At 40.9% G+C, this 21,975-nt stretch overlaps 1 protein-coding gene across 3 annotated transcripts in view; it reads right to left on the bottom strand.

The window, feature by feature from the left end:
• LOC110980171 (nuclear factor 1 X-type-like) overlaps positions 1–20,689 on the bottom strand; it is a 36,895-nt gene extending 16,206 nt beyond the window's left edge. Inside the window, exons 1-7 of one of the 3 annotated variants that reach the window (XR_015427306.1) lie at positions 20,191–20,343; positions 18,693–19,227; positions 7,354–7,425; positions 3,144–3,230; positions 1,936–2,220; positions 1,067–1,273; positions 306–463 (exon numbers count right to left, since the gene is read on the bottom strand). Coding sequence is in view for 2 of the 3 variants with exons in the window: in XM_087143792.1 (XP_086999918.1) it covers positions 306–463; positions 1,067–1,273; positions 1,936–2,220; positions 3,144–3,230; positions 7,354–7,425; positions 18,693–19,227; positions 20,191–20,265 (1,419 nt within the window). In the remaining variant the exon portion in view is untranslated. Of the gene's footprint in view, positions 1–305; positions 464–1,066; positions 1,274–1,935; positions 2,221–3,143; positions 3,231–7,353; positions 7,426–18,692; positions 19,228–20,190; positions 20,344–20,363 lie in introns of those variants that run through there. The other 2 variants (XM_022236559.2, XM_087143792.1) reach the window with 2 other exon arrangements.
• Positions 20,690–21,975: the final 1,286 nt, after the last annotated feature.

The raw sequence follows: 21,975 nt of genomic DNA, 5'->3' as shown, positions 1-21,975 counted from the left end.
GAGTTTTCAATCCTAGATGTCACATTGTCGTTGATTTTAAACCAAGGTTTTAAGCACTTGTCAATTAATTACAGAACCTAGGAGGTAATCCTCTCGAAAAAGTGACCCTAGGGCCTTGCCTCCAAAAAAATTCGGAACTGCCAGTGGCAAATACATGTATGCTTTCCTGTTTCAGGCACTGTTTTGAAAAATGCAAGAACTGTGTCTTACTATTATCCAAGTAATTCTTTTGGCCCCTTGTTTCCCTGTAACAATTGGCACAAAGGCTGGGTTTTGAGCACCAAGAAAAGAAGTGAGGGATTTACCTGTTGTTGGTAGTTGTCTTGGTGGCATACCAGCTGAACAAAGTCTGAGAGTGGGGCGGTGTCTGGGTGCTGGGAGTGTAACCTCAGCTGGTTAGAATAATGGGAAGCCTGCGCTAATGTGGGACCAGTGAAAGACGCCATTGTTCCTTGGATTTGACCTACTTGAAGGCAAGGAACAAGATTACAAAGAAAGCATCATGAAAGCAGAATTCTGCATTGCAAGAAAATAGGATGAACATTATCACTAACTTTTTTTCTAATTTTTTCCAAACTTTGGATTACTGCACTGTAATTTGTCCTGTTAAATTGACGCACTTTATTGTTAATACTCATGTCCGTTTTTATCACAAGTCAAACAATAAAAAAGGTAAAAAGACTTTACATGGCGGATTTATCCTGGTCTTTCTCAACAAACCATTACATATAATGTACGGTCATTTAATACGGGGTACCTAAGCTGCAGTAAATCATAAAAGGATGATTTTGCAGACTAAATGTGACCACCATAAAACTCTTCAATTGCTAAAATAGTTGTTAACATATATCAACCGACATTTCGAAAGATGTTGCTCCATTCCAACAAAAGCAGAACAAGTTTTTTCAGCATGCTTACCAAGGTATCGTTTGAACACATATTCTTATCTTCTCATTGGTTATGTCAACAGCTGACGAGAATAAATGCAGAAATTATGCAACCCTCAAGCTTCAATGCATGTAGACTGTACAGAACTGTAGTAATATTGAACTCATTGGTATCTCACCCTTGTATTCGGTTGCCTGCGTAACCTGGGCCAGTCCTTGATGCAGGGAACAGGAAGACAGGCCACCATCTTCTTCAATCTTTGGTTCAACTTTCAGGACCCTCCTAGTTGCTGGGGAGGACTGGGATGCAAAGTTGCTGGCCCCCTCTGAGATCTTGGGCTTGTGACTGACATGTGATAGGCTGGACGGGACCACGGGGCTAGTGCCTGCAAAGAGAGGTACCAGATGCAACACTGACGGTCAGCCATTTGCAAGTTGAATCTTGTCAAAAGCTCTTGTCTGTGGAGTACACGTCCAGGTGTACACTAGTCATAAATAAATTGGCTAGCACTGGCAAAAGATGTAGCCAATGCATCTCAGCCTTGCTTCAGTTAAGGCATCATATCTCAATTCCGACAATATCACGTATCCTTTGAACTTCTCCATTGTCCATTGTGTTTCCACAGAAACTATTCACTCCAAAAGATTAAATTCACAATACAACTGGCCACTTTTTTCATGACATGTTAGTTTGTTCAGCAAGATTTTCCGCTGACATATACATTAGCTGAAATAAATTGCATTTGCAGCTTGAAAGGGCACTGGGTTTGTCTTCTCCTCACCTAAACCTAACCTTTACCACAGAACCTGTCACTAACAACCTTATTTTTTGATTACACCTGGGTAAAAATCGTACTGACAAATACTGGTAGTAACAAGCACTATTAAATGGCTTTGGGTTTTTATGTTTTTATTAATGACTTATTTTTCCCCCGGTTGGTGCAGTGTCACTTCTTTTTCGTTTCTTTAAAATGAAATGCCACCTAATAGGAATGTTCCTGGACCATGCAGTGATATATTGCAAACATCCCCTGACTGGTAAACGTACCAGGGTCAATGTCACTGTGCCAGCTACCAGATTGGCTGCTGAGTGAGGCAGGGGACCGGCCATAGAAGTTCAGATTCTCAGTGTCTTCCCCCACGCTGTCCACATCGTCGTCAGCTGAGGACATGGTGCTGGAGTTGCGCTTAATCCGCTTGGTGATGGGATGGTTGGGCTGGATGTGGCGACGGGTGGCCAGTGGCTGAGTGACATCGGTGGCATACTGGTAGTATGTAGGACTCTCCAGGTCACTTAGAGGCAAGGTGCACGAGGCCCCATCACAGATTGAACCTGTTTGACCGATGGCAAATTATTCAATCACGAAAATGTGATTTTAGAATTTAAACAGCTCACAGAATGATGATATATATGTAACTGATGATGATATGGTCTGGCCTGAGCTGAAATGATTAGTCACTGGAAATTAAACATTCTTAAATTACAGTAACTCGGAAATGAAACTGATGAGTTTGTTTCAGCAACACTTTGCCAGATATCAGAACAGAATATCAGATAGAATTCTTCACTCAGAATCAAAATTTCAATCTCAATATTATCAGAAGGTGGGCCAACAGTCATGTTCAGAAGACCAACTGGACTTTGAATTAAAAATTTATGACATTTTATTCAAGGATTTTACTGAGGTTTTCCTTTTTCTTTGTCTCTTTCCTGAATCAGGAACAGAACTGTGACCCCATGATGGGATTGGAACTGATACCATTTGAAGTTCATATGTACACGAAGTAACAAAATTTCCATACATTTTTTGAATGAAGAAAGTATGAAAGTACAGGGAACAAAACCGTCAACCAGTACTGCTGTTTCTGTGTTCTAAGAAGTTAAGAAACCATCATATTTCCATTTTTTTTCTCACGCTGGCCACTATCTGTAAAACACTACTTTTGCTCGTCAGAAATGCCAAGGGAAATCACGCCAGAAAGGTATTTTCCTGAATCTGTATAACTGACTTTTCATTCACAGCCCAGTTAAGAATTCCCAAAAAATTCCCAGCATGGTTCTATGAGAATTTTTTCCTTATTCTCTTCAAAAATATGCAAGATCTTTGGAATACTAAAATTTATGAGCTGGACACGTTATTTAATCTCCACATAAGACTGCTACGAGTGGAAACCAATTCAACCAAGCAATAACTGTATCTTTTCTTTAAGATTTGTAACAAACAAGTCATTCAGTAAACGCTGAAGGAAACTCACCTTGGGTGAGTCTTCTCAATTCATTTGAAGAGAAAACACCGCTGGTGGCAAAGCTATTTGGTTCTTCTTGGGTAGTAACAATAGTTACTGAAAGAGAAGAAATAATATAGCACTTTTGATTTTGTTTCATTTTTTGTTTCAACACAAATTTTCTGATATTTTTAAAAGATTGTATAAAATGTTTTAAATAGCCAATTTTAACCAACAGAAAGCTGTTGTGTTTCATAGTGCTCCATCAATTCTCTTTTATTAAATTGCAGGTCACTTATTTGGCCATGAGTTACATACATTCATGTACATGTAAATCTGTCCTCATTTCAATGTACTGGTACTATATGCTAACGTTTAGGCATTATTTAAAATAAAACAATGTCACATGTTCATGATAATTAAATGCAAACTAAATGTAAGTTGTTCTGGCCTTGTGCATGGTGCACTGGTGTAAGGTTTTATTCCATTTCTGAGGGGAAGACGGTTTTCATAAACGGAAGCAAGCTACATGTATTAAAAAATCCTACAACCTGTCCAAATATAATGGGCTGCTACTTAGTGCTAAGAAGCACTACTGCTTGTCAAATGTGATGTATTCAGCAAACAGTAGCTAAGGATTTGCTACGCATACGTATATGTACACTGTGCATGCCTTTAAATGTGCTTATTAGGCCCCCCCCAATGATTAGGTTTCCTGTTTCTGCACCAATCATACATGTACAGCATTGTACATGTACAAATGGGAGCCTAGAAAGCCTTTTTTCTTGGGGGGGTGGAGAAATTTTGGGAGAAGTTGAAATCAAAACTGGAGAAAATAATAGACTATTGTGGTTTCAAGGGTCCATGATGACCTCCATGGACAAACTGAACATGAATTGTTTCAAATATTGAAACAAGCTGTCCATCCACATGTTCCGGAAGAAAACATGGTGGCTAGAATTGCACACTGCACAGTTTGGAGCTTGAATATTTGGCCCTGGTCAGCCTGACTTTCAACCTCCAAATTTGCCAAAATTTTGATTTGGTTGAAAAGTTATGGGTGAACACATCTGGTCAGTACAATTTCTAAAACACCCAAGAATTGGACTGAATTTTCTGAACTTATCCAAAACAAGTATAGATGCACTAGCAGCGTGTAGCGATGTCCGTCACAGATATATGCAAATTTTCTATGTTAATGAGATACCTCTCGGGGGTAGGGCAGTATCGCCAAAAACTTCTTTTAAAGTTTTTCCTTCCATGTATTATTCAAAAAGGCAACTTTTAAAATTATGGATATTGTTTAAAAACGAGCAGTTTTCAATTAAATCTTGTAAAAACCACTTTTCATGGGCCCTTTAAATGTGCCAAGAGGTTCAATGCACTTATTCATGAATGTACCCATTTAGTGCCGTTACATGCTGCTAATTTTGTTTGTCTCCAGTCCACGCAGTTCAAGCTGTCAAATAAGAATAAAAAACAAAGGAGCTGCAGCAACTTCTGAGCTAGCAAGGTCCAACCCTCTTGTCCTTGCCCTTGGCATTTCTATCATCATCCCATCCGCCTTATTATTTGCCATTTCCCTAACCCATAGTGCAGGCCATTGACCCATCCTATGCCTTACTGCCACAGCTGATGATGTGAGCCAGCGGGGAGATCGGGAGCTCACAGCCCTCCTCCCCTCCACCCCAATGTGGACCATTCCAGTGAAGCTGGCTGTGTACACAACACAATGACACTGGTGTCCATGGGGACCCAACTACCAGCCTGTGCAATATCCTACTTGCATGTTTGTGTCCTCTTAGCCTCCACATACATGTACATTTATACCCTGTGGGCCAAAAGTTTATTTATCATCAAAGCTGACTGACCAGGATGTGGGGGCAAACCTTCACAAACAGCCATTTCTAAGAAGTTTCACTTTCGCTTTGCCTACTGTATGCACTGGGGCACTCTCTGGGGCACAGCAGCACTGGTACATCAAGCTCAACAATAGGGGACGCACCCCATTGTTCCTCAGCCATAATGACCTCCCAGGGCCAATTGCCATGACAACATGAATCAGCATGTTATGAAGTTTACTGTTGCATGTTTCAGTAAGCTGATATTGGCAAATTAAATAGTGATTAGCATGGCAATGAGGCATTTATAAAGTGGTACATGTACACATAAATGGCCTGATCAAACCTTCCAAATTGTGTGGTTTATAAATGTGTAATGTACCATTCCTGATTGTACGCTGACGTTGAAGGGAATTAGCCCTCATAAAAATGCAATAAATAAAAAATGAAAACCGAACAGGATAAGAGAATATGTTGCTATGTCTCCAAGACCACAGAAAGACGTGTGTGGCTGTGTCAATCTTCCTGCAACAATTTCTGCAAGGTTTTAGCCAGAGGGGTGCCTTGGACATTTTTGAACCCCCTCTGGGCCATTTTGGAAGTACCCTGATATTTTCAGTTCATGACAAGTTTGAACTAAGTATGCTAAATGATGTAAACCTGACGGGCTACGGGTAGAGAGAAGCCAGAGAGGAAAACATCAGGATCTACCCTCTTGTGGGCCCCAACCCAAGTTGTTTACTGATGAGATGCCTTGATTTCACAATCCTTATGACTCATCCTCCAGGAAGCATGAAAAAGGCCATCGGTGGAAAGTTCAACGCTCACCACAGAAAAATTTCACCACCAATAAAGTTCTCTGGGAAAAACTGTCAGGATTTTGAAAACTCTAAACAACATACAGCACCGAAGGCAGTGGCAGGCTTCATCATGAGGACGTTGATCCCAATTGTTCCAGAAAAAATATTCCCAAAGGCCCAGTAGGATCCAAGGTTACGAGGCAGTACTTTAGAGTAATTGCACAGTACCTCAAATTTTTTTTCTTGGAAAACAGCAGTTGATGCATGCCAAATGGGTCACTAGAGTGACACTGTATTGCACAATGTAAGAGGGATCAGTCCTGGTGAACAATCCACTTTCTGTACATGTATAAGACTTTAATGTGATCCCCTTACAATGTACTCACATGACAAATCATGTGCCTGTGTATGAACTTTTGCCAATTATTTACATGTATTTTGAATACAGGCCACTGCATGGAGAGAACTATGGAAGTTAAGTGTTGACTTGTCAGCATGAGTATGTCATACATGTAACACTGCACTAAAAAGAGATAAACTGTCTCATTACTTGTGAAGTACATATGTAATACAAATGTAATATATTTGAATAAGTTTACAAAGATCATGGCTCTTCTGCAATGGCACACTGCTTCTGCTAGCCAGAAATCCTCCAACAATGGGCATGATGAACACTTTGCACATAAAGCAAATGTTTGCCGGGATTTGCACAGAACTGTGCCCCATGTTCAATTTTGAAGAGGAATGCGATGCATTGTTACTAAATGGCAGAACCCACATGTACACGTAGAGTGGACTGACTCTTGTAAAGTACTACTGTGCCCTGATTGTTTTTCACCAATGAAAGTCCAAAATTTGAAGAGAGAAGAACGATTTAAAAAAAAAAACACTTCCAAACAAGCCTAAATGTCACATCATGCTTGGACTGCCTTAAAGTGAATGACATGTGGGGGTCAGGACATCCATATGCCTCCAGAGAAAGTGGGAGGAAATCTCCACTTTCCCGCTTCTGGGAAAGTGGCTTGTGGTTCAGAAATTTGGTTTTTTTTGTGGAGTCACAGGGACTGGCAGGGGACCTCATGTTGGCATTGAACTGTCAAGACCTCAAAGTACCTGAACAAGAAGCTCCACAGCACCTACCTGTTCTGAACTACTGACTGAGGGGCCACAGCTAGGATATGGTGTGTGTCCATTGTGTACGTGTGTAGCATGTATAATACAATAGTTGTAAAGATGAACATATTCCTTGCTCAATGGTGAACTTGGCAGTTAAACATTACATTCAAGGTCTTAGCATACATGTATGTCATAACGCATAGTTTTATTGGCATTTACCAATAATCTCCTTAAACTCCTCCATATTAGTTCAAAATTGTACATTTTTCTGTTAATTTGATTGTTTTCTTATATTGTAACTGAAAAAACAAAACAAATACAGAAACCAAACCAAAGCCCCCACCCCCCCAAAAAAACCAACAGACAAAAGAAAGATTATCCAGCTAGATGCATGTACAATGTGGATAAAATAAAACACATCGCAGATACATGAAGTTCTTATATTTTACCATTACATGTGGATGTAGTTGTTTAGAAACTTACATGGATTCTGCCAATCTGGTTCACTGCCACTTTTGACAGACATGCTGTCCCCAGAATCACTTAGTGCCCGCTCTGTAAAGAGAAAAAAAGGGAGGTTAAAGACATAAGAAGACCACAAACACACATGTACCTGTGTACAAAAGATCCTTTGAACAGAAATCATGGGTCATAACCACTGGGCGATGTGGGGAGAGGGGAACACTTCGCCCTGTATGATAAGTTGAAAACGAAAAAAAAAAAAAAGAAATTTTTTTAAATGGAAAGGGGTGCAAAATATCCAATTTGCTCAAACAAAAAAAAGCAAAATCCAAATTGACCCCTTCCAGCCATTAATTGTTTATTATTAGTGTTTTTTGGTTTTTTTTGCTGATAAATGTTTTGCTTACATGTATCCCCCGCCTCCAACATTTTCCCCAGAAAAAGTGATTTGTTCATTCCCACCCCCACCCAAAAAAGGTCTTGGCTATTCCTGCAATACATCCAAAAATGAAGTCCCCCTCCTCCTAAAAACATGGATACAAACCCAACCTTTAATCCTCTTCTTTTTTCAGACAGCAACATTTCAAAGCACTGGTCCGATACAATTTCATACTAAGCTACCAGTTGCAAAATCTGGTGACATTTCAAAACTTCCATGCAAATTCAGCATGGTCCTAATAAAAGAATGGTTAAAGGTAGTTTATATATGTAGGATTTGCACGATCTCAAAAACAGGACTGTCAGATTACATGTATCTGGAAATATCTTACTTGTAAAGTAAGTGCGTAACAGTGTCAGACAAATCTGTGAAATCATCTGTCAGGACGATCTTTGAAAAATACAATTCGTTCAAATACCGCAACCATTAATGGGCGCAACGAAAGAGTGCGTGAAGCATTGAGCTGTTGGAAGAGTCTATACATACTGGGTAATACCGGTATACATGTACATACTGCCAACACGCCTTTGGTAAGCCTGAACTCATCATTAACTAACGAAAAAGATACTGGTATAACAAGTTTGTGGAATGATACACAAAGTAAATCACAAATCCCACAATTGGCCAATTTTGACAAATTGCAGTACATGCAAATCCTATACACTACCTTTAAATACCATGGCTGGAGAGGCACATTTCACAAATTTATATTGTATTTTCTTCTTAATCAATACTTTCCGTAATGGCTGGTGATATTAATTAGACCTTGTACACAAAAAAAGTGAATGCCTATAGATGCAACCATATTGTCCACATTCACTTGTATGCATTATCAGCATGCATGCACCACACAACCCTTGAACCTTACAAAATGATATGATGCTGCCACTGTGGGTTAGAGTGCATGTTGAAGGGGGTAGAATGAAGCAGTTCCTTGACTGGAGATGGATTACGGGAAAAGAGGGGACAGTCCCCAATCAAGAACCAGGGTCCTTGCATTTCCTGCACAGATTCACTTCCTTACGGGCATGTTGGCAAGGCCATGTAAGGCGAACAAAAATGCCCATATTAAGATGTGCTCTATGCTCGGACTTTTTCCATCCTTCGGGCTCTATTTGGAAGCCGACGACACCTACTGTACATGTTCACATTCTAGCTATAATTATAAAATCTTCACTTTCACATATTATAGGACTGACATTTAAGCCCCTTTTAAGCACACCCTTTTCTTACATGTGCGTGTACATCCTCGGAAATCAATTTAACAAGTGGCTACATGCAGTACACATGTACATCAGTGTTCTCCACGGCCGAACATTTTGGCAGGGCGGTAGACAAAATTGTGAGCGCGAAGCCCTTACGGTGTGGGGTCCGGGGCCCGCTTGACCCCAGAAAATTTTGGATTCTAGATGCTCTGTGGTGCATTCTGGGGCAATTTCCAGTCCACTTTCGTCTGTAATTTGGCCCCAAATCTGATTGCATTTACAATGAGAAATATTGGCTAGGATATTCTTCAGAAGGAATTTCTTCATTGAAAGATTTGATGACGAAATTATTTTTATTTCTGGAGCATTTTTTGCTGAACCTTAGTCATGTTAGTGACTCGAAACATGCTTCAGATGCACAGAGCATGCGGTTTTCTCAATGATCAGTTGACTGTGAAAAGGCAGAGTAAACACAAGCCTCAAAATGTGCCCTTGAATACAAAAGGACAAAAGAAATATGTTCAGGCAAAGATAAGTTTACAATTTCCAGCTCACGTCATAAAAATGAAGCAACCCCTCCATCAGAGCAGAGCATGGGGGCTGCTCAGGCATGGCACGGTCCTTCCACTGGCGCCCGCGCACACTCCGCAAAACAATGTTGTGCTGCGGGTACCAGTCACATGCACTGCGTGTACATGTACACGCTTGCGCAATACAATGTAGGTGTACATGTACAAAACATACGCGATGGTTTTTCGGGACACGAGGTTGACCATGCACAACGGTAGGCAGCCAACGATCACCTGAGATCTGAGATCCGAACCATTCATTGGGCTGTGGTTTAAATTACACAGTGACGAATTGCAAACTGGCTGCGGCCCCTCTACATAGACTCGCGCGTAACATCAGGCCATAGCCAAGTTATTTAGACCCAGCTTAGTTTTCGAAAAATACGCCCTCTTGCGTTAAGGAATTTCTACTTTAATAAACTGGTTCTCGACGCTACTACATTTTGAAAATGCATTATACGGGAGGAGAGGGACCATGCAGTCTACACCAATACACATGCCTTACATAACGCAACGTCACGTATAGACTCGTGCTGCACTCAACTCTTGGTGTTCCTTGTCATTGTCAGTACATCATAAGCGTCGTCCGTAATTTCAAACTTGATCCACAAGCTGCGGTAAACCTCCTTTTTATTAAAGTCTTGAGAAAGTAGACATTCGGGGAAAACTACACTACTCAAAAAAATAGCAGGATCGCACAAATTTTAGTAGGGTGGCAAATTTTTGTGGGGCGGCCCAAAATTTTTAAAACAGCCCGTGGAGGACACTGCCACATGTACATGTATATCAGTTGTGCTCATATCTATTAATGGGTATCATTTCACGAGGGTTAAACTATGAAAGGGCTGCATACATGTATAAATTAAACATCATGTACATTATACTGCAGACTGAGCTCTTTTTTTGAGTAGTTTACATGCAGAATACATACATGTTCATAAACTAAATGTTTTGTGAAAACTGATCCCCTTTCAATTGTTCTGCAATGTACATGTACATGTAGTTTCGATGCCAACCTAAATTGAAAAATATTGTGCATGTACATGTGCAACCGTGTAAGAAACCCTGTCCATATTATCATCTACATGTACCTGCAGCTTAACACGTGTACTGTCTGAAAAGTATGTTTCCCAAATAAATGTCCATTCATAACACTCAATAATATACTATATGTTTAGTGTTGCTCACCTGGGCACTGGTGAACACACCCAAGCATGCACTCTGTTCTTGTATCAATGTACATGTACATGTACATTTACATACCGTATATGACACAGTGCACTCAACTGTTGAGTATGAATGGACTAAAAGGCACATACATGTACACTGTAATCCTTTTAAAAGATGTCCTCAAGTCAGGTCAATGATTCTAACAGGCCAGTGTTAACCAAGATCAGGCGTAAAGAGAGTAACCATTGTAATTGCAATGCACTGGCATCACTGTTGGTCCCTATGGCTTTGCTGCAAGTACCACTGCTGGTACATGTACATGTACATGCATGTATGTATGAACACATGTGTACATGTACATGTATGTATGAACACGTATATCTACATGTATGCCAATGTGTGCAGACGCTGTATTATATAGGGCCATAGTGAAAAAAGTTCTCTCCTGCTTGAAGAAATTCTTACATGTAAACAACTTTGTGTATCTAGTACTACTGCATGCACTTGTGAACCATAACTCTAGCACAAGTCTTGTTCAAGTTATGATTTACAACTGAAGACGAGAGACATATTTTTGCCATACAGTACATGTACAGTGTATGTATGTCCATACTGCATGTTTATGTAATGCTAATGGCCTTATTGATACGTGTATGTGGATGGTCCACAGCTTTCAGTTGCATGGATTCTATTTGATATATCCAGGCAAACCTCAAGCGAAAAGTGCATCTGTGAGGAAATACATATATACTGCCCCGCAATTGATATAGCGCACCTCGGTTGTATTTTTCAGTTGCTGATTTTTCCATAAAATGTCTCAGTTTGTCAATAAATTTACCAACCTGTGTCTTGTGTCATTATTTTAATCAAATAAATTCATATTTCGAAGGGTCCATGTTGGTCTTATGGTTCCATTTAAGAACAATGTCGCGACAGCGTTTCGCGACCGTGTAAAATCGCCATATTGAAAGAGGTCATTTAATATTCATGAAGCTCATTAATATATTATAGTGGCATTTAAACCAATGGCAACAAACTTCGCGCGGCGGGAAAATACATTTTTTGAATATTTATGAAGTAAAAGTTGACCCGTTTGAAGGCTATAGAAACTGGGGATTCAAGTGCTTTATATAGGGGGACTATTTTGCATATGAATCCTTTCACTCGAATCTCAAAGCCGAACACAATGGCCACGAAAACGCCCCTGACTGACCGCCAAAAAGGCATGATCGAAGCTTGGCATGCGGAAGGAATTTCGAAACGAGAGATAGCCAGGCGTCTTGGCATCAGTGACAACACCGTCAGGACTAATTTAAAGAAGCTGGTGGAAAGAGGATCCATGGCAAGCCTCCCAAAATCTGGCCGTCCAAGGTCCACCAGTGCGCGGGATGACCGGTTCCTGGTGCGGACATGCCGCCGAAACCGTTTCCTGACTGCCCCCAAGTTGCGAATGGAACTCGCCCAGACTGGTGTCGATGTCCATCACTCCACCGTGTCTCGTCGCCTGGCAGCAGCTGGCTTGAATGGTCGAGTAGCAAGGCACAAGCCCCGCCTTTCAGCTACTCACAAAGCAAGGCGTCTAGCCTGGGCCCGGGAGCATCTGGCGTGGACGGCTGATGACTGGAGCCGCGTTCTTTGGAGCGATGAGTCGCGGTTCCAGCTGTATCAATCTGACGGCCGCGTTTACGTCAGAAGGCTGGTGGGGGAGGAGTTCTCGGAGAACTGTGTGGTTCCGTCAGTAAAGCATGGAGGATCTGGCATCATGGTTTGGGGCTGTATGAGCTCTGCGGGCACCGGTGCGCTGACACGGGTCGTGGAGAATATCAACGCCGGTGTTTACGTCGATATTCTCCGTGACCACATGCTGCCTTCTGCCCACGGTTTGATCGGCCTTGACTTCCTGTTTCAGCACGACAATGCCCCCCCACACACCGCAAGAATTACACAGGAATTCTTGGCTGATCCAACCCCCGATTTCATCACTGAAATGGGGGGCAGTTGGCAGTTTGAGGTGATGGAGTGGCCGGCCCAGAGTCCTGACCTCAATCCGTTGGAGAATCTTTGGAACGAGCTTGAATTGCGACTCCGTCGTGAGAATCGGAGGCCAGGAAGTAAGGAGGAGCTGTTCCAAATTCTCCAGCGGATTTGGGATGGAATGGACCGCCACTTCATCACCAATCTCTTGGCTTCAATGCCAAGAAGGTGTAAAAGCGTTATCGATGCTCGTGGAGGTTTTACACGCTACTAAACTGATCCAGGTCCTTCGTGTTTATTGGCGTGCCATGGGCGCCGCCATCTTGGATTTCGCCACGTCCCCCCATTAACTTTGTACACACAGAAAACAGTTAAGTTCGTTTTTTATCATTTTAATAACATTTAAACATTAATATGCAATACCAAGGACAATTTTATTGAAGCATACACACCAATAAACATTTCTATAATGCTTTTGTTTAATGTTTTAAATATTACATGAGAGTAACAACGAAATAAATGTTCACGTACGCGTGCGCTATATCATTTGCGGGGCAGTGTACATACCAGCAAAAGTGAAATAACTACATACATGTATACTCTCAAGTTTATTTTTAAAAAATTCCCTGGTGTCAAAGTCTGAATAGATAATTCTGTAAAATCAATCTTTTGATTTCAAATACCGACACATGCTGCAAATTCTGGCACAGTACTATTTTATCTGATCTCATTTCTTTTCATTGAGAAGTGGGTCACTTCTGGGTTTGTACCGTGCATGTACCGTGCATGTACCGGTAGGCTGACCACAGAAGTTATTTCTTCACCTATTCAACCTCGTGATTCTTTGCCACAGCAAATGTGCATTGGGTGTTTGAGGACTTCCCCTTTACATGGTGTTTCTATCATGGTGAATTGTTCTGTCTAGTTTCCCTGAAAAAGTCTGAAACTTAATTTTCATAATGTCTTCATCGTTAAAAGCTGGACAACACCCTTTAGCAGGTTGCCTACAAGAGTAAAAAATGGACATGCATATTGGCATAAATCCTCAATGTCCACATACCCGTATGGTACAAGCCTCAATCACAGATGATGCCCTCCCTCATGAAGTCCTCCCTAAATTGAAATTACAGCACCGAATCAATCCTTGACCGTCCAGTACATACATGTGCATGTAAGTCCCCCACCCTACCCAATCCCCTCCAAATTCAACCCCCCCCCAAAAGAAGGCAACCTGCATTCTGTACATGATCTCTTAACTAAAAGCACCTGTTAGTGTTACTACATAGAGCTGCATATAGAAATCAGGGGTCTAAACTGTTCCATAGTCTATCGAAAGTCCTTGAAATTTTTGTTCATTAAACAGCTTGGTAAAAAACTCCCCCCCCCCAAAAAAAGAAATACATGAACATGGTAACTTATACATTAGCCCTTCCGGACACGAGTATCTCCTTAGTGAAGACAAATGGACAGACTTTGTGATCCAGGAACGCGATAAGGTGTGTCCACTATCATAAACATTTGCAAAATTACTGGTGCGTATTCTATCGGTATGCCAGACTCTACAGAAAAAGCAAGAGCAGGCATGATGTGTGCCACCCCAAGAGAGATGCTGCTTGAAATCAGTGGATTCTGTATAGCCAACAGTACCTGGTGGATAGGGTTTGTCACTCCCAACTGCAGGGTCATTGGTTTAAATCCAACAGCTGGTTACAGAACACGCAGTGACAATGGGCATAACACTTTACTCCTACTTGCCTCTTTCTTTGCCAGGAGTAAATAGGTACCTGGTACATGTACCTGTATGTGAGAGCAGAGGTGGTTACTGCAGCCATGGAAGTGCATTTGACATTTAGCAAGGTACATGTGTAGAGCCTGAAATGGCCACACTGAGCTTCATACTCCCCAGGGAGCTGAGACTGCAGGCCAAGTGAGCAGGAATAACAGTGATGTTTTTGTGCAACATACATGTATACTATACATGTATAATATATGCGTAAGAACGGCCAATTCTATGTACCAAATGTACATTTACATCATGTACATGTACATGTACCGGTACTGTGCAGCATGCAGTGCTGCATGGCCTGTTCCCAAGCCCATAAGGATCAATGCACTAAAAACAACTGTACATGTATTTCAACATGCTCTCTGGTTTCACACTTACTTTCACCATAATGATGGATTCCATCGACAATCCCACAATATGTGACAATTCCATTTGCAAGAGGCTTATCAGATATGCATGTAATCAATGGATATTGATCACCTGATCCAACCTCATCAGGGTCCCTCCTGCAACTTATGAACAACAGGAGGGGGGGTCACTGACCCTCTGACCTTGATGGCATACATCAGGCATATCAGGCCCTTGCTGCTCAGTGTTTAGACATTGCACAATTTGTCAAGACTAATTTAACCCACACTCTGCTGACAGATGAGAGAGCTGGACCCTTCCCAGTTTCTCCTGAAACAGGAAGTGGCCATTTGGGGCCTAATCTAATCACATGTGCACGTGTACCCACTCACAACAGGGATACACTTGAACACCCACACATTCTCTGGTAAGCTTTTAAAGGTAGTACTGGGTCCCTCTGTCTTCAGTGTACACAAGTAAACTAGTACTGTAAACAATTGTACCAAAACACAAAAACAATGGATGAGTGAACTCTGGACAAATCCAAGGCCATTTGCATGTAAAAGACTGCGTTTTGATGCATATCCTCTCATTAGTGTTACATGCAGTCCTGAACCCCATGCAATGTGTTTTAATGCAATGCTTGTGAATGCTTCTTATTCATTAAATCCCATTTCACTATTTGTTGTGCTATTTAACAGGTATTTTAAGTGCCTCTTCAATTTTCATGCTACTGATGCCAATATACATATTTACATGTATAAGCAGAGTGTAACTATGGCAGAAATGTGTTGAAGTTATAATTGCACCAAAATTTTCCAGAGTTTTGGCTATTTTGCTGTCATCAATTTCATTTAATTGGGAAATCCAATCATGACAGTAGGCCAGTGAGCAAAGTTTTCAAACAAATATTTTCAAAGGTCAAATTTTGAGTTCACCTTTTGAACAAAACCCTCAAATAAACAGTATCTTCCTAAAATGTCCTCCCAGCAACAGCGCCCCCTTTGTCTGGAAAAGTAAGGAAAATTGTAAACATTTTCAAAAAGTTCATTCTTAAATGGGAGTAACCAAACTGGGGTGTGAGATAGTTTTCTTCTATGTTTAAGAGAAGTTAAAGTTGCACACAAAAATGTTTGAAAGTAAAATTCACATTATGGACCCATATATTTATTTACCTTTTTTATACTGCCATTTCAACAAGGTTTTTGCACACTGACATTAGGGGCAAACAGCATGGTACAGTTTTTTTGGCAATTCCTATCAACTTTGTTCAGCTCTTACTGGGTCAATAATGACTTTGCTTGGTACATGTATATGTACATGTAAGTGTTAATTTTTTTTTACATATACAGATGTATTCTGCACTTTCTCTACTATGGGGTCATCCAGAGTCTGGGCCAGTAAATTCTATTTTTATTTGTAGCTGAAGTCAAGGGATTCTGTTTTCTTAATTACTGCCTTCATATCAGTGGTGAATTAAGGGCTGTGGGGAGAGTCACTTAATGAAGGAAATGGTGCTTTGGTACCAACAGAAATCTTGTTTTTCCCCCAACTTTCAAAGAGTATGACATCAGGAAGACAACATAAATGTACATGTACAGTATTTGGGAAGTTAGGATGGAACAGTTTTTCTTTTTTTGCCTTTCACCTCTGCAGCCCAGGTTCAAATCTCACCAGGCTCACATGTGAATTGGGTTTGGGCCCCTTCGTAATTCTGTGGGTTTTAACCAGAAAATTTTTCTAGGTTTTTCTCTGTTCTGCTTCTCATGTCTCCCCTCCACAGGTTTCTTCAGGCTTGAGCTATCTGTATAGTGCCTGGGGCACTTTTAAGGAAAAGTTTGTTCATTATAAGAACTGCTCACTCCACTGTCTCAAACACTGCAAAGATACACTGTTTGGCAAAAATGTTTTGTTTGGCTCTTGGATCCTGAATTTCAATACATGTGCTGCAATTCTACACTATAGCATTTCAAAAATTTTAAACTACAAGAAACATCATAAAAATTGACATGTGCATATATCACTTATGATATACATATTTACTCAGATGTTTCAAGTTGTCAATAATTTCACTGATGTAAGCCATTTATGATTGAGTAAACCTCAAGGTAGTGGTACTGAAAATAATAACTTAATTGATCAGAGAACCCTTAGTTTCTGTGGACAAAAGAGATAATTGCAATACATGCACAATACAGTGTGTCATTAAGACATTTCCATGGATGGAGCAGTCTTCTTTGAAGTGTATTCTGTGAAAGAAGTTAATGGAAAGAATTAACCTATCTTGGAAGAATCGCGTCAACCCAGCTTGTGAAATACTGTTCCACACAAAACAGACGCAGAACGCACCAATTCTGAGACAAACTCAACATACAAAATGACAAGGGGTTGTCAAAGGGGCGTGGCTAACTCTCAAACTTGGATAGGTCAATCCCACATTTGAAGTAAGATATGGGACGGAGAGACTATTCACTGCAACATGCATTCCACTCACTTGTTCCATGTTTGGGTCAACTGCTTTGTGAAAAATCGAGAAAAACAGCGCGGCCTTTTCAACGCTCAAATCGAAAGTCTTGTATCTTGCGTAAAATCTATGGATTATAGGGCGTTCGTAGTACAAGTGAGCAACGTCCATAATAGGCATGACAGGTTCTCATTCCCTTAAAATGGAGCAGTTTTTAATGGCTAGGAGGAGTCAGTGAATTTACCTTGGAGCAATGCGCCTCCTGGACAATGTAGCATTGCAGATTCATGAAAAAACTTCATCCAGGAACACAGCAGTTGACTCGTGTCCATGCCCAAGTGCGCGCGCAATCGTGCTTATAACAGCACTTTCATGTCAGTTCACACGTCGATGAAAGTCAAAAACTCCATTCATATTTGAGTCATTAATAATTATAAGTAAAAAAGAATTATATCTAAAACAAGGGAGGATTAACGTGTGGAAATCGCACTTTTCATCATGCTCAGAAACAGCCGCCATATTGGATCATACCATTAATAGGGGTGATTTTGAATTTGCTAAGTATTCCCGTTAAAAAAACCTTTCCTTAAATAAAATTCAACTTCACACTGATCCAATTTATTTTTTACTTTACGCCTAACACTCTGGTTTCTATAATTTCAGTTCACAGTGCTTCTGGTGAAAGAATTGTCCGTTCATTAATGGAGACTCCCACAACATCTCGAACACTATATAAGAAAATTGGCGCCTGTTGAAGGATGTGGAGTGCAATGTGAAATTAACTTTATTACGATGGTCGGCCGACTATAGTAAAAAAAGAGAACAATTTTTGTTTTCTCAAAAACTAAAGCATTCTGGGAGGAAATATTTTACAGACTGATTGAGACTGTTATGTACTTTCTTTCAAGTAAGATATTTCAGGATTATACAGTAGTCCGATTTTCGGGATTTTACCAATGGTGTACACCACCTTTAATATACACACGAATGTGCTTAAAAATCCCAAATGCATGAATTTGTCTTTGTGTGACACTACACACTGCACAATGGATAAACATCTAAGTAAACATTCATGTACATGTAAGTGCATAATATTATTTGTATCAGTATTGTCGTCAAGACCATCACAAGACCAGAAAAGAGACCATGTCCAAGACCATTCACAAGAACTGGATGAGCAATGACAAAGATTTCTTTTGCTGCAGCTTGTGACTTGAATTCAGACTGGAGGCCTTGTGCTGGTCTGAAATGGTGTCGACTACAACACTGATTTGTATGTGTGTCAACACATAAGTTGAAAAGTGGTCTCCTCAATCAGTCCACTTTTTGTCTCGATCTCAACTGTGCCATACCTGATGGCAACATTTACTGCAAATGGCTTCCATTTAATGATACATGTACCTACCTGGAGATTGCACGATGAAGGTTGCAAGAAACAGATCCAACTCTCGGATGCTGACACTTATGTGGTGTGGCTGTACGCACAGCACAGGGTTGGCACAGTTTATGGACTTGACCAGCCTCTCGCCATCTGTGCTCTCCAATGGGATAGCCTTGAAGAGCACCACCATGACCAGGTCCAGCCGCCAGACCTTGTCGGCCTGGCGTAAGCAGTCGATGCGTCGGATCTTGCCCTTCTGGTCGGGGTTGCTCAGCACGCACATGGGCGTCTTCTTGCCGGTCACACTCAGCACAAAGTCCTCCCGGTACTCTGGCCGAATGTCCTTGCGCAGCTTGGCCAGGAGGCGCGAGGCCCACTTCTGCTTGACTTCTGGCTTGTCATTGGCCAGCTCCTCTTTGGCCTGGCGCTCCTCAAGTGCAGACATACGTTTTTCATGCTTCTTAAGGTACTTGCGCTTCCGCGCTTGCAGGTTGAACCAAATGTAGGAGAACGATTTGACATAAGGCAACACAGCCTCAATAAAGGGGTGAAACTCATCCTGCGTAAAGACAATATCAAAAGATTCAGCAGTCCAAAATCATCTCAATCAATTTGCAACTACATTTAGCAAACAGGAATACTAAATACATGTAACAACAAAAATTACAAACACTTATTCCATACTTTCAATATGCCGGTACATATTAATAACTGCAGACTTGCGACTTGAAAGGTGCGACTGTACGGTGTCGAACGTGTCCAACTGACCTAGAATTGTTTCCACAGCTGCAGTTGTTATGAGTTGAAAAATTAAGAAAATTTTTCCTTTTTCTCATGGATTTTTCTTGTTTCGAGAGATCCGTTTTTCAAAACAAGCCAAAGAAGAATCTCTGAAAAGTCAGGGACAAGGCAGGAATTCTCCAAATTTTTTTTCTACAGGCAGAAAACAAACAGGGAGGTAAAACTCACATAATCATGTGGGGTTGCAAGGGAATCATTTTAAACATTTTTTCCATGTTTCAGGAAGCCGCATGGAAAGTACTGTTGACAAGTTGTGTGGGTCACAGAGTCTACTAGATAGTGATACATTGACATCGAACAAGATGCTGCTATAAATAAAACCATGGATGATATGTAACCATTAAAATACTGTCTTTCTGTTCTACCAGTACATACTCGCGTACCAGACATAGCCTGGTGAAAACTATTATTGCCCATGGAAGAATGTTGAATACACATGAGGTTATAATAGGCTAGCAATAACATTAATAGACCGATATGATTATGAATACAAATGGAGACATGCCACAATGAATGATACTGTCAGGTAAACAAACAAGTCTACATGGTTTATGCATGGTATATAGACATGTAAACAGGGACACGACAATCATTTAGACAAAAAATTAAACACTAAAAAAATAAAATAAAATAGACCTAGCCTAGGCCTAAATTTAAAAAAGGCCAACACACTTTAAAAAATACAAACACTGCAGTAAATTGAACAACGCTTTTACATAACCTGAAATCTGGGTGAAATGCAGTCGTGCGACTCGTCAAACTCAGGTTCACCGGGGTCCGGGCCGTGCAATTCCATTAAGTCACATGGCAATATTTAGGCGGCACAAAAGGAGCCAGCCTCCATGCATGCATTCATGGCGTGTGCTGCCGAAATGTTTACATGGTTAGACTTACCACCGACATGTCGGAGCGTAATCGCCAAGCACTCATGGCACGCACCAAGAGCACACCCCAGAAAAACAGGAGCCAGCACAAATTTCTGGCACGGTTGATGTTTCTTGATCGCTTCGGAACAGAAAATCTAGTCGTCCTAGTAGTAGGGAGCCATTGGCACGTTGGCTACGATCCATGCGACATCGCTTTGAATTCAGTGTTTACATCGTTTTCTAGTGTGAAACTGACGCGTGGATCTTGCTTCGCTGCAGTCACGCGATGCGTCACCATACAACGTTCACCTTTGTATGTAAACATTACGAGCTATGGCGTAGTAGAAATTCTGTTCAGTGTTTCGCAATGGCTTTGTTGTGTTTCTTTCATGGTTTACCTAATAGATTATTATGATCAGTGACGATATGGAGTAACCGATGTAGGCGTTCTGAAATACGGTGATTTGATTGGCTATTTTTGCAATTAGTAATAAATATGCATATTTCAGGGAAAATCCACGCAGTGTGAGGCGGGTTTAGAGGAGTGATTGGCAGCATCATTGTAGGGAAGCGCTAGGTAAGAAGAATTTTGTCTCCGATCATTTTGTTTACATGCCAATGGTAGTACTTAAGAGGACATACTTCCTATAATTTTTAAAATTATGAACAGAAAAAAATGTTTCCAGTATCAGGACATTGAAAACGTACCTTTAAATTCATTACAAATTTCTGGATCGATAAATATTATTTATCCGTTTACCAACTTCTTTTTAACTCGTGCAAAGGTGCGTTGACCTCGTCACGAGTGTGGCAGTTGTGGGTTGCGCGTTTTGCAACCATTACAGATGCTGCACATGGTCTTGCAAAGGCGAGTAGCGCCTGCAGTCGCGTATATTTGAATATAATTGCCAGGAATTATTGCATCAGACGTAAATTAATGATCCCGTCAAGTGGAAAATAGGTGTTGACAGGGCGTACCCAAGTAGTGTCGGGGGGGGGTTTAGAAATGCAATGACCTGTGTTTGGGATCCCCAGATTATACAGGGGGTCCTGGGGCATCTGTTCCCCCGGAAAATTTTGAAAAAAAAGGGACATCGAATCCTGCAATCTGGTGCGTTTTGTATGGTTGTTTTGTAATTGAAACGATTACAACAGGAGGTTTGTTCGAACTTTACTGCGTGCTGCCTTGTATTACATTAAATTATAAAAAAAAATTGTTTTCAAGGATTTGCAAGGTGATTGTATCGCCCCGGCGCCAGCCTTGATTAAAAGTAACGCCATTGCCTTTGGTGGCATTGTTGGACGTGACTTGTTTTTGTTAAAGTGCGTTTATCATTTTTTATTTAGCTTTTAGATGAATTGTGGGCTTTTCGGCGAGCCTTTGCGCAGAATGGAACGTGCACAAACACATCATCTTCGTACCAAACGTGAAACACTTAAAAGTCTAGTGCACCAATTCTCTTCCATCATTTCTTCAGGATATTATTAGTAGTGTAGAGACTAGCATTGTTATGAACACGGTTTATCAGAATGCTAGAGGAGCCGGTCACTTTCCTGAACCCAACTGAACGGTAACCGTGACTGAAATTTGGACGCGTCACTCATACGTCATTGGTTCCGTTTACAGACAGACGTTTGCT

The sequence above is a fragment of the Acanthaster planci genome, linkage group LG12 (genome assembly GCF_054643075.1).
Source record: "Acanthaster planci isolate LZ-2023a linkage group LG12, COTS_SCS, whole genome shotgun sequence".
In the NCBI taxonomy this organism is placed as follows: Eukaryota; Metazoa; Echinodermata; class Asteroidea; order Valvatida; family Acanthasteridae; genus Acanthaster; species Acanthaster planci.
The sequence above is the reverse complement of the archived record's forward strand: the minus strand, read 5'-3'. Positions and strand labels throughout refer to the sequence as shown.